The following is a 13,843-nucleotide window of genomic DNA, read 5'->3' as shown; positions in this document are numbered from 1 at the left end:
AAAAATAGAAGAAAACCAAGGTGAGGACCCAACAAAATACACCAGCAGGGTGGACTCAGCCTACAGGCTATGTCTGTGGAGTCTAGTGGATCTGATCTCTTAGTGGGTCCACAATAAAGGGCAACAATGGATAAGCAAAGACCCAGGTGGTGGCAAGTAATTGGGTTGGGTTACATTTCCCCCTCAAGTCTCAAGGGTGACTATCCTACTGTATAGTATCATCCTTGTATTTAGTATTTTAAGAATCTAGAAGACACCTGGAATGGGGCACATGCATGCCTACTTTAGCATTCCTGAAAGCTGTACTACATTCTCCAAGTCAACACCAACTGACATGTTGCAAAATACTGGAGAATCCTGTTGAAACAAGTACAATAATATCAATTTCCAATTCTGAGGTGACCTCTACACTCTGGTGACAGCAAAGTCACTGGAGCAGAAAGCACCCTCTCCTCACAGACTTCAGTAGTCACAGTGCAGAGGGGCTGGGGTTCCTTGAGAGAAAAATACAAAAGGAGCAGCCCCAGAATTCAAGAAAAATTGTCCCTGTAAAATCATAGTTCTTGGACACCGAGGTAGAAGGAAAACCTAATTAAACAAGAGATGAGGCCAAATATGTGTGTGTGAGTGTATGTGTATATATTTATAAAAACTAAACAAAGCACTAAGATTAACATGATAATTAAATCTCAACCTCCATACCCCACTGTAGATTACCTATCATTGATCTTGGTATTTTGGTCCGTTTGAGGGTCATACATAAATCTCATCAGCTGTAGATGTAACACTGGTGGCAATGTTAGGAATTTCACACCTTTCTCTGCTTCCTGCACATTGAAAAACAAATGCAAATTTAGTTCACCACTACTTATTTCTTGAAGCAATGAAAGCAACAGCGTTTCTGTAAGACCGGAACATGTTGGGGATTTCTGGTGGGAAGAGGCAGTGTTTAGGCATCATCTATTGTGCCTTTGAAATGTTTACACTCGTATTTATTGCTCCTAGAATAATGCTGCAACAGCTTGTAAAGATTTCCCCTTTGGATTTGGTTCTATCTTGATATCTTGCCATAGGGGAATAGTTAAGTAAATGAAAGCTTGGTCACTTTCTGATGTATTATATAGTCATTAAACATAGAAGAATATGAGGAACACAGGGGGAAAAAAACACTACAGGGAAAAACAGAAGGCTGGTTGCCATTATGTGAGCTTAGGTGTGCTATGGACCACCTAGACAGAGTATGGGTGAACAGTCATGATCAGGACAACTGTGAGTAGCCAGCTTCCATTCCCTGCTCCTTCATGTCTACTAAGAACACACACTGTGCAGCACACACTCAGTGCTTCCTGTTCAAACTCCTACACAATGTCCTGAGTATCAGCAAGACCCTCTTGCTGCCAACATGGCCTTTTCCCCAGTTACTGTCAGCCTCTGGGCTACAGCACACCCTCAGCTTCCAAACTCAGCTTCTCTGGAGCAAACTGTCACTCTACAGCTCTCACACCTGTCTCCTTCTCTGCTCTGCTTCAGCCTACTTTTTTCCCCTCACTAAGATAAGCCTCTGCCAAACTCAGCCACCAACAGGTCATCAGTGACTCTGATCAGGCATATTTCCAACCCAGACCTTCCCTCTGCACTATAAACCTTTAGTCAATGACCAGCTAGAGAATGTCCAACTGGTGGCTGTGACAAGGCAAACCTACTTGGCAATGTTCTACAACACACACTCACACATGTAAGAGGACAGGGTATGTGGAAAGAAAAACCCAAACCCCAGGAACCTACTACCACACAAGGGTGTGGCATGATTTCAATGCAACCTGAAAGAATAATATAAGAATTCTGTTTCTCCACCCTTGTCCACTGATTCTGAAATATGTATTTCCTGCCCAGATCCCAAATATCCAACATGGATAAAGACAATTCTTCTGAGTTAGAGGAAGTGTCTCCTAGCACATCCAGATGCATGTTTGCCAAGTGACTTCCTCATATGCAACTTGGTGCCCAGGTGGCCTCACCAGCAGAACAAGACCAGAGCTGTGGTCTTGTATAAATCAGCAGGCTTGGTAAATACAGCATGGTCTGAAAAACTGTGAATCGGTTGAGCCTATGAATCAAGGTTATGAGGCTGCAACAGAGACTCTGGAGGGCCAGCCTGGTGATGGTGCTGCTGATCCACCCACCAGCCTGACCAACGGCCAGGAACCAGCCACAGCCCATGTCCCTCTACCTGATGCTCACTGCTCTGCCAGAAGCCCGGAGTTCCTCAAGGGCAATGTGGAAAACAAGCAGGGATGCCATGTGTCATGGAACGAAAAACAGAAAATGCACTCCTCATTCTAGAAGTCATGGTCCTCAGAAAACTGTTAACTCCACCACACAAAAGAGCAAAACCACATCAGCCAATACCAGACTCCACATGACTAAACAAATTCTACTTATGAGTAGAGGACACTGAGAGAACCCCAGGCGCTGACACCAGTAAGGGGACAAACAGAATAACCCATGAAATGGAAAAAAGTCTTCAAACACAGGGACTGAGCTTCAGTGTGTTGGTGACAGTTCTACGCCTGACGAACAAGCTCTACTTCCATTTCCTGGTAACACCTTCCTTAGCCCCTTCCCATTCTCACATACCAGCAACACACTCAGAGTTCTCTAACATAACATGTCCACACTAAGAAATAAAATCCTTTTGAGCTCTACATGCCAGCACAATAGGGAAAGACATGAGGACATTGTTAGTTCACAAGTAAGCAAAAAAATTCAGGTGGAAGTGAAAAGCTACACCAAGACACTGGCACAAAATTCCCAGATTACCTGCAAGCCATGCTCCCCGGCGTCATATTTGTTGTCACCGTCTAGTTGTTCTACTGCCACATAATCCACGAATGATTCAAATACTTTAAAGAGAGAAAGAGAAAAGTCAACTGAAGTTATCAGTAAAGCTTCCATTATAATAAAGCCAACTCAAGTACATTTAGGAATGCCAGGGAAGGGAATGTCAGTAACTGGCCCTGAGCAGTAACTCTCGGCCTCCAACACACACCAGTTAAATGTGCCCTTAACACCTTCACCAATCCAACCAAGGTGTAAACCTTAAGGAGACTGATATGGTTTCCTAAAGGTCTTACAAATGGTAACAGGCAGTAAATAAATAGAGAAGATTAAAAAATAACAAGTAAGGGAGTATTTTATGATTTCAGGGCAGGGGTTCTTAGGACACAGAAAGCAAAGACGGATACACTGGGGATCACTAATATTATCAGATTCTGTGAAACAAATGGCAACACTGGAAGAGTGAAAAGGTAAGCACGGGTCGATCACAGTCTGGGGGGATGATGTCAGCAACTTCACCCAGAACTAGCGTCCAGAGCACAGGAAGAACTCCTGCTGTAGTGGTGACAGAACAACAGGAACTGGCCTATTCTCCTGCACTGCACAAGTGAAACACTGGACTCTGGAAAACAACAGCGTTCATGCTCTGGACCACAGGCAGTGAAAGTGGTGATCCCAGAGAGAGCCTGTCAAGTGTCCGGCAACTGCGTACTTTCCAGGCCACAGCACAACAAAGAGAAACCCAAACAGGGCCGGCCCAGAGTGTCCCAGAGACAATGAGGGGCCCAAGGCAGCTCCAATCTGTAGGACAGAGCGCCCAAGAACAGAAAGCTGCACAGGAAGCGAGCTCCAGCAACTTGCAGAGGGTTCTCCTGGAGCCTTCCGGGAGTGCTAATCACAATATTCAGTACAGTGAGGAAAGCATCTGGGGCTGGAGAAAGAAGCACCACAAGGATGGGGGGAACAGCCACTGCACTCCACCAGCCTGTGTTCCCTCCCACCATAGTGGAAAAGCCTCCTAAGTCAGGCACTTCAGGCACTGAGCCGTTGCCTCAGTTATGGGGGCAAATTAGCTCTCAACTAAGAATGGTTGTGCTCCCACAAACTGTTAACTCCCACACAAAGCTTACAAAGCAAGCCTTGAAGAATACAAATCACTGCCAAGTAACTTAACTGTGCTCCAGAACAAAGGTTAAGAATGGCTTAACCTTTCAACACCCAACAAGAACACAATCACAATGGCTGGCATCCAATAACACATTACCAGACATACAACGAGATGGAAAATACAGCCCGTGGTAAAGACAAAGGTGAGTCAACAGAAGCAGACCCAGAAGTCACCGAGGTGACAGAATTTGCAGACAAGGACATTAAGTTATTATTAACCATATTCCACTATGGTCAGACAGTACCCAAACTGCCAATAAGCACATGAAAAGGTAACTACCTCATGATCAGGGAAGTGTAAGTTAAAACCAAGATAGCACCATACTCCCACTAAAAAGTCCAGTCTGATCACTGACAGCTTTCACACACTGCTGGGCAGGAGGGCTGTATGAAGCTGATAAGCCACTGCGGGAAACTCGCTGGCTTTATCTATTAGGTTGAACATGTATGTCGCCTGTAAGCCAGCAATCCCACTCACCATCAATGCAAATATATGTGCACCAGAAAGAGAAAAAAAACAAGGCAGACAAGGGGCTCATACCTACAGGCTCACACTGAAAACAGTCCATGTATATCTCAAGAAAAGCTGATCCCAAAACTCTTGCAGTATATCCCCAAAGTGAATTTTTATTGACTTACTATAATCAATAAAAATGACCAAATTATTGTTACTCAAAACATAGGTGCAATTCCACAGACATAATGCTGAGCAAAGTAAATGAGGAAGACACTATATCCTACGTAAATATTTTCCACATGTAAATATAACTCATAACGGGACATTAGAAACCCAAACAGTGGTCTCCTCTGAGGAGGAGGTAGTCACTGGGAAGGACCGAGGCAGGGCTGGGTGTGCCAGCAAAGTTCTGTTTGTCAACCTGGCTCTCTACTCTGTGAGCCGTACACTCATCATTTGGCAGTTTTCTCCCTCTGCTCAAGTTTAATCAAAAGCATTTGTGTGAGTAAAGCATTAAGTCACAACAGAAATGATCAGATCAACAGGCCACTGTGTGTACAGAACTTACTGTTTTTCTTTCCTTTTATGCTCAGCTGGATATCATAATAATCTTCTCTTCTATCAGATCGATAGTCTACCTCTTTACACTGGATATAGGACTGAAAATGAGGGAAAGATGGCACAAGTATTATTAATCAGCAAAATGTACACATTTCAAAATCTTTTAAAATTATCCTTTTAAAATGATAATCACGTACCACCATTTTGCCTCTGAATAATTTAGGTATGGTGCCTTCTACACATGTGTCTTTCATCTTATTTTCCACATTATCAAGCAGCTGGAAAAGAAAGTTTGGGCTTTAAGAGAATGTTATGCCTTATCAATATACAGTAATTTGCAATATGACTAGGAAATTGCAATGGTCCAAGACATTCTAAGACTATAAATAGTATGACCTTCAGCATGCAATTATCAAAAACATACAAAATCTTCTGCCTTGGTTGGATGGTTACAAAAACATCTACATGCAACAGTTGAGATTAACCCTCTAAACAGCCTCCGGAATGAATTAGTAATCTGTAGTGCCTTTAGAAGCATTTTTTATATTCATTTTACCTCTGTGGAAAAGCATGTAAATTGAGCACTAAACTTAACTTGTATTGGTCTACACCAAGAGATTAATGAGGTTGAGCCTGTCAACAGGATTGACTGGTTTGTCCATGGATATTTAATGAACTGGATTCAATCCAGCTAGTGCTGCAAAAAAGAAAACACACCTTGCCCAGCCAATCACCTTGAATAGCCATTTCATGTTGTGTGGGTTTGTGCATCTTTCATCACAACTGAAAGAATGGAAATTTGCTAGTGACTAAAGCTGGTTTCAGGGAGAATCACTCACACAGAGGTCTGCCTCAACCAGAACTTCTGTGCAAAGAAGGGATCTGGATGCTGCAGGGTGATAACAGAAGTCACTCTTGCAAACTGAAGCAGTGGAGTCAGAACAGCTACTCCAGCCAATAGCAACTCAAGTAGATATTCCAATTAACACATTATCCTACTACAATATTTAAATTCAAGTTTCCCCTCAAACTTCCCTCTCAAATAATTTTTTCATTCTTTCTGGTTTTTAAACTATATAAATGCTGCTTTTTGCCTTCTAGCTCAGTTTTGGGCCCGAACAAACGTGGGCTTATCTAAATTATGGTGATGTGAAGTATGCCTGAGGTTCTACTTGATAACAACTTCTGGCAGTGCTTCAAAATATTAAATGTCAGTAGTATATAATTATAGCTGAAAACTTACCACTCGGCATAGCTCTTGGACATCATGTTGCATGAAGCTATCTAAAGTTTCCCATCTTGGAAAGATAAAGTGAACATTTATATATACCAAAGTATCCAAACTTCAAATAAGAGTAAATTACTAAGTAGTATAGATTAAAAAACCACACTGCATAATCATCTATTATTCTTAAGTTTATTTTCTGACACTATTTGGGGGGTTATAATTCAAAGATAAACTGAGTTTTATCAGAACACCCAAATGCTAACAACTTTATCTTGTTCTAAACAACTTACTACAAGGGGAGGACATGTTTGCAAGTAAATGCATGAGGGGGGACCCAACAATATTGGAATTTATTTTTTAAAAATTGTATATTTATTCTTACATATTTAAACTTCAGCCACCTTCAACGTACTCTCCATTTGATGCAATACACCTATCGAGACATTGTTTCCACTGCTCAAAATGGTTTCTGAGCATGTCAGTTTTGATGCCTTTTTGTACTTCTGCCATTTTTTGTTTCACCTCTTCTACATGCTCAAAACGTTTCACTTTGAGGACTTTTTTCATTCCCAGAAACAAACAAAAAAAGAAAACAAAAACGCCACTTGGGGTAGGATTGGGTGAATAGTGGGTGTGTGGCACAAGGGGTCAGGCTGTTTTTGGTCAAAAACTGAACACTCAGCATGGTCTGTGCAGGTGCACTCGTAAATCACCCATCATGAAATGGGCACACATGTTGAAAGGGTCTTCAAAAAAAAAAAAAAAAAAAGAAAAAGAAGAAGAAGGAGCTCCTACCCTTTGCAACAGCATGAATGCAACTGGCAAGTATTATGCTAAGCAAAATAAGCAAGGCAGTGAAAGACAAATACCATATGATCTCACCTTTAACAGGAACCTAAACAAGAAAACAAAGAAACAAGCAAAATATAACCAAAGACACTGAAATAAAGAACAGACTGACAGAGTTCAGAGGGGAGAGAAGAGGGAACTTCAGGGGAAAAGGGGAAGGGTTTACAGGAACGAGTATAAAGGACACATGGATAAAAACTAGGTGCAGGTGGAAATGGGAGGGAGGAGGGGAGGGCTGGGTGGGTGGGTTGGGATGGGAGTAAAAGATAGAAAATTGTACTGCAACAACAATTAAAATAAAATTTTTAAAAAAAGGAAAAAAAAGAAAGTCTTCAAAAAAAATTCTCTGAAGTAGAACACGTTCTTGCACAATGTCACCTGGTACACTGATACAGGGTTTCTAGAACAGTCACCTAGAAGGGGAACCATGTACTACAAGGGGCCCTCCCTCTAGAAGATAATTCCAATTTGGGGGGGTTGTACCCCTTTATAATTCATTTAAAATCTAGACATGTCTTTTTCTTTTTTAAAAAAAATTATTTTATTGTTGTTCAATTACAGTTGTCTGCATTTTCCCCCTACCACTCCCCTCCACCCTAGCCAAACCCACCTCCCTCCCTTGCTTCCACCCTCCCCCTTGGTTTTGTCCATGTGTCCTTTATAGTAATTCATGAAAATCCTTTCCCCCATTGTCCCCTCCTCCCTCCCCTCTGGTTATTGTTAAATTGTTCTTAATTTCAATGTCACTGGTTATATTTTGTTTCCTTTTTTCTTTTGTTATGTTTCAGTTAAAAGGTGAGATCATGTGGTATTTGTCCCTCACCGCCAGGCTTATTTCACTTAGCATAATGCTCTCCAGTTTCATCCATGCTGTCATACAGAGTAGGAGCTCCTTCTTTCTCTCTGCTGTGTAGTATCCTATTATGTAAATGTACCATAGTTTTTTGATCCACTCATTTACTAATGGGCACTTAGGTTGCTTCCAGTACCTGGCTATTGTAAATTGTGCTGCTATGAACATTAGGGTGCATCGGTTCTTTTGGATTGGTGTTTCAGGGCTTTTAGGATATAATCCCAGCAGTGGAATTGCTGGGTCAAAAGGCAGTTCCATTTTTAGGTTTCTGAGGAAATACCTTACTGTTCCCCACAGTGGCGGCACCAGTCTGCATTCCCATCAACAGTGTACTAGGGTTCCCTTTACTGCACATCCTCTCCAACACTTGTTTGTTGATTTGTTTCTGAAGGCTATTCTGACTGGTGTGAAGTGGTATCTCATTGTGCTTTTAATTTGCATCTCTCTGATGGCTAGCGATGCTGAGCATCTTTTCATGTGTCTCTGCATCCTCTGTATGTCCTCTTTGGAAACGTGTCTGTTCAAGTCTTTTGCCCATTTTTTATTGGGATTTTTGTCTCCCTGGAGTGGAGTCATGTGAGTTCTTCATATATTTTGGAAATCAAACCCTTGTCTGAGGTATCATTGGCAAATATATTTTCCCATATAGTTTGTTCTCTTTTCATTTTACTGTTTTCTTTAGCCATGCAAAGCTTTTTAGTTTGATGAGGTCCCATTTGTTTATTCTTTCCTTTATGTCCCTTGCTTTAGGGGACATATCAGTGAAGATGTTGCTGTGTGGAATATCTGAAGTTTTCCTGCCAATGTTTTACTCTTAGGGCTTTAATGGTGTCACGACTGATATTTAAGTATTTTATCCACCTTGAATTTTTTTTTTTGTATGGTGTAAGTTGATGATCGAGTTTCTTTTTTCTTTCTTTCTTTCTTTCTTTCTTTTTTTTTTTTTTTTTTTGCATGTAGCTGTCCAGGTCTCCCAACACCATTTGTTGAAGAGGCTATTTTTATTCCATTTGATGCTACTTCCCCCTTTGTCAAATGTTAATTGACCATATGACTTGAGTTTATTTCTGGGATCTCTCTTCTATTCCATTGGCTTATGTGTCTGTTCTTATGTCACAATGAGGCTGTTTTGATTACAGTGTCTTTGTAATACATTTTGAGATCAGGTATTGTGATCCCTCCTACTTTGTTCTTCTTTCACAAAATTGCTGCAGCTATTTGGGGTCATTTATGGTTCCACATGAATTTCTGAATATTCTGTATCTGTGAAATATATCATTGGTATTTTAATAGGGATTGCGTGGAGTCTATAAATTGCTTTGGGTGGTATGAACATTTTGATGCTGTTAATTCTTCCAATCCATGAACATGGTACATGCTTCCATTTGTTTGTGTCTTCCTTAATTTCTTTCTTCAGTGTTGTATAATTTTATGAGTACAGGTCTTTTACCTCTTTGGTTAGGATTATTCCTAGGTATTTTATTTTTCTTGTTGCTATATCAAATGGGATTTTTTTCTTGATTTCTGTTTTTGATACTTCATTGCTGGTGTACAAATATGCCTTTGATTTCTGAATATTGACTTTGTATCCTGCTGTTTTGCCAAATTCACTCATTAGGTCGAGTAGTTTTTTGGTGGAGTCTATAGGATTTTCTATGTACACTATCATGTCATCTGCAAACAATGATAGTTTTGCTTCCTCCTTTCCAATTTGGATGCCTTTTATATCTTTTTCTTGTCTGATTGTTGTGGCTAGGACTTCCAATGCTATGTTGAATAGAATTGGTAAAAGCAAGCATCCTTTTCTTGTTCCTGATCTTAGTGGGAAAGCTCTAAGTATTTACCCATTGAGTATGATGTTGGCTGTAGGTCTCTCATATATGGCCTTTATTAGGTTGAGGAATGCTCCCTCTATTCCCATTTGCTGAGTGTTTTTATCATAAATGGGTGCTGTACCTTATCAAATGCTTTTTCCACATTTATTGATATGATCACATGATTTTTCTCTTTTGTTTAGTTTGTGTGATGTATTATGTTTATTGATCTGCGAATATTGTACCATCCTTGCATCCCTGGGATGAATCCCACTTCATCATGGTGTATGATCTTTTTAATGTATTGCTGGACATGATTTGCCAATATTTTGTTGAGGATTTTAGCATCTATGTTCGTCAGCAATATCGGCCTGAAGTTTTCTTTCTTTGTTGTGCCTTTATCTGGTTTTGGGGTTAGGATGATGCTGCCTTCATAAAAAGAGTTTGAGAGTCTTCCATCTTTTGAATTTTTTGGAATAATTTGTGAAGGATAGGGATTAGCTCTTCCTTAAATGTTTTGTACAATTCTGTGAAACTGTCTGGTCCAGGGCTTTTGTGTGTTGGAAGCTTGTTGATTACTGCTTCAATTTCATCACTATTATTGGTCTGTTCAGGCTTTCTGCTTCTTTTTCATTGAATTTTGGAAGATCATATTTTTCCAGAAATTTGTCCATTTCACCTAGGTTTTCCAATTTCTTGGCATCTAGTTCTTCCTAGTAATTTCTTAACAATCCTTTGTATTTCTGTGGTGTCAGTTGTAATCTCTCCTCTTTCATTTCTGATTGTGTTATTTGGGCCCTCTCTCTTTTTTTCTTGATGAGTCTGCTTAAATTAAAGACTTGTCGATTTTGTTTATCTTTTCAAAGAATGAGCTCCTGGATTTATTGATCCTGAGAATTGTGCTTTTAATCTCCATGTCATTTAATTCTGCTCTAATCGTGGTTAATTCTTTCCTTTTACTTGCTCTGGACTGTCTTTGTTGTTGTTCATCAAGTTCTTGTAGGTGTAGAGTTAGATTATTTGTTTGAAATGTTTCTATGTTTTTTAGGTATGCCTGTATCACTATGAACTTCCCTCCCAGGACTGCCTTCACTGAGTCCCATAAGTTTTGGGTCGTTGTGACTTCATTTTCATTTGTTTCCAGAAACTTTTTGATTTCTTCCCTAATCTCTATCTTGACCCATCCATTGTTTAATAGCATGCTATTCAATCTCCATGAATTTGAGTGTTTTGGTTTTTTTTCCTTGGGGTTGGTTTTCAGTTTCAGTCCCTTGTGGTTGAAGAAAATGCTTGATATTATTTCAAATTTCTTGAATTTGTTGAGGCTTGTTTTGTGTCCTATCATGTGGTCTATCTTTGAAAATGTTCCATGTGCATTAGAAAAGAATGTGTATTTAGCTTCTTTGGGATGAAGGCTCTATATATATCAGTTAAGTCCATTTCATTTAGGGCATTGTTCAATGACACAATCTCTTTGTTGACATTTTATTTGGAAGATCTGTCCATTTTTGACAGTGGGGTGTTAAAATCCCCTACTATAATTGTGTTGCTGTCAATATCTTCCTTGAAGTCCTCCAGACTTTTCTTTATGTATTTGGGTGTTCCTATGTTGGGTGCATATATATTTATAATGTTTATGTCTTCTTGATGGATTCTTCCCTTGAGTATTATGAATTGACCTTCTGGGTGGCTTTTTATAGCTCTTTTTTTGAAGTCTATTTTGTGTGGTATGAGTATTGCTACCCCAGCTTTTTTTTTTAACATTTGCTTGGAAAATTTGTTTCCAGCCCTTCACTTTCAGTCTGTGTAGGTCTTTTGTCCTGAGGTGGGTCTCTTGTAGGCAGCATATGTGTGGATCCTATTTTCTTATCCATTCAGCTATTCTATGTCTTTTGATTGGGGCATTTAATCCATTTACATTAAAGGTTATTATTGATAGGTATTTATTCATTGACATTTTTCCATACCTGTGTTTCTCGCTCAATATCTCCCTTTCCCTCCCTCCCTCCCTCTCTCCCTCTCTCTCTCTCTATCACTGTTTTTCTTCCTGTTCTTAAAGGGGACCCTTTAGCATCTCTTGCAGAGCTGGTTTGGAGGAGGTATATTCTTTGAGGCTTCTTTTGTCTGGGGAGCTCCTTATTTGGCCTTCTATTTTAATTGAGAGCATTTCTGGATAAAGTAGTTTTGGTTGCAGGCCTCTGGTTTGCATTATTTGTAATATTTTTTGCCATTCCCTTCTGGCTTAGAGCCTTTCCATTGAGAAGTCAGCTGCTAGGCTTATCGGGGCTCTCATGTATGTTACTGCCCATTTCTCCCTTGCTGCCTTTAAGACCCTCTCTTTGTCTTGGAATTTTGACATTTTAACTATGATGTGTCTTAAAGTGGGCCTCTTTGGGTTTCTCTTCATTGGGACTCTGTGTTTCCTGGATTTGTGTGACTATTTCCTCTCATCAAATTAGGGAAGTTTTCCATCATTACTTTTTCAAACAGGGTTTCCATCCTTTGCTCTCTTCTTCTCCTTCTGGTATCCATATTACATGGATATTATTACATTTCATATTGTTTCACTTTTCCCTTAACCCCTCTTCATTCTTTCTGAGCCTCTTTCTTTTCTTGCTCTTTCTGGGTGTGTTTTTCTACCTTGTCCTCCAGTTTGCTGATCCAATCCTCTGCTTCATTGATTCTGCTTTTGATTCCTTCTACTGTGTTCTTCAGTTCAGAAAATGTATTCTTCATTTCCTCTTGGCCCTTGTTGATAGTCTCTATTTCCTTTTTCATGTTGATATAGTTTGCAGTGAGTTCACTGTAGTTTCCCTGTAGTTTTTGGTAATTCTCTGTGAAGTCATTGAGCTTCCTTATAATTATTGCTTTGAACTCAGTATCTGATAGATGGCTTGCCTCTGTTTCATTTAGCATCCTTTCTGAGGCTTCCTCCTTTTCTTTCACTTGGGGACTGTTTCTTTGTCTTCCCATTGTTTGTGAGACTCTTCTTGTTAGCCTCTGCTTCTTAAATTGATCTGTTCTGAGTCCCTGGGTTTATGGTGTGAACTTCTATGTTAGAAGACCTGTGAGATTCAGTGGTGCAGTCTCCTTGATCTCCTGAACTTGCAGGTCTTGGGCTGTCATTTATGTTGGCTCTCTGTATGTCTGGTTTTTGACTGTTGTTGGGTCTTTCTTTGGTGGGTCCTTTCCTCCAGCTGGTTAACTGAGGGTCACTCCGTCCACCACGTCTTGTATTCTGCTGTGCAGGTGTAGACTGATTGTACTGAAGCTACTTTCTGTCTGTATGAGGTTTTGAGGTTTCTCTCTCACTCTTGTTCAGTTTTTTGTTCCGGGTAATTTCTCCACCATTTAGCTATATTTCCAGATCAGTCCTGGGATGATGTTAGTATGGCTTCCACTCCCTCCTTCACATTCTTTCATGTTATCTGTTGGTGGTTCCTTTGTTAGTGGCTTTCCTCTTCCAGCAGGTATACTGGTGTTCACAGCTCTCACCTACCCATTTTTGTGATCAGTTGGAGGGGGAAGGCAAAATTGTTTAAGACAGCGGGAGTATATTCTATGGTATTTAAAGTACCAACCCACAGAGAAAAGATAGGAGATCCTTTGGCTATATACCTGTCCTTTTCTTGACAGGTAAAGCTTTAAGTTGTAAATTATTTCTCAAGCAAAATTCTAAAACCAGGCTGCTCTTTCCAAAGTGGTCAGATAAAATACAATGATAGAAACACTCTGACATAATTAAATGCCTACACAGTGCTTGTAATTCTTCTGTCATTTCATTCATCCTTAAAGGAGCCATAGAGGGAAAGGCAGATTTCCAATACATACCCGAATGATTTTGTTAGCTTCTTTGTCCCTACGGGCTTATCACTGTGCTGTAGTTCATAGAACACTCTCTGCAATGCTAAAGGGACGCTTTTGGATGAGTCATCACCCTCTGTTGGCATCATGTAAACTGCCTAAAAAGATTAAGAAATAAAAATGAAATTTGACATGACAATTATCACTTCTAATATCACAATGGCTATGGTAGTTTAATTAAGGCCACTACATAGGTCAGGAAGGTTTTTTTT

General features: G+C 40.0%; 1 protein-coding gene across 1 annotated transcript in view; it reads right to left on the bottom strand.

The window, feature by feature from the left end:
* Nucleotides 1–13,843, bottom strand: part of LOC114502037 (ubiquitin carboxyl-terminal hydrolase 7-like) — a 48,287-nt gene that overhangs the window by 17,998 nt on the left and 16,446 nt on the right. The window contains exons 6-11 of the mRNA XM_028518865.2: nt 13,599–13,729; nt 6,267–6,321; nt 5,221–5,301; nt 5,031–5,121; nt 2,821–2,903; nt 718–827 (exon numbers count right to left, since the gene is read on the bottom strand). Coding sequence (XP_028374666.2) covers nt 718–827; nt 2,821–2,903; nt 5,031–5,121; nt 5,221–5,301; nt 6,267–6,321; nt 13,599–13,729 — 551 coding nt within the window. The remainder of the gene's footprint in view (nt 1–717; nt 828–2,820; nt 2,904–5,030; nt 5,122–5,220; nt 5,302–6,266; nt 6,322–13,598; nt 13,730–13,843) is intronic.

The sequence above is a fragment of the Phyllostomus discolor genome, chromosome 3 (assembly GCF_004126475.2).
Source record: "Phyllostomus discolor isolate MPI-MPIP mPhyDis1 chromosome 3, mPhyDis1.pri.v3, whole genome shotgun sequence".
Taxonomy (NCBI): domain Eukaryota; kingdom Metazoa; phylum Chordata; class Mammalia; order Chiroptera; family Phyllostomidae; genus Phyllostomus; species Phyllostomus discolor.
Note: the sequence above shows the minus strand (reverse complement) of the source record. Positions and strands in the feature narration are given on the sequence as shown.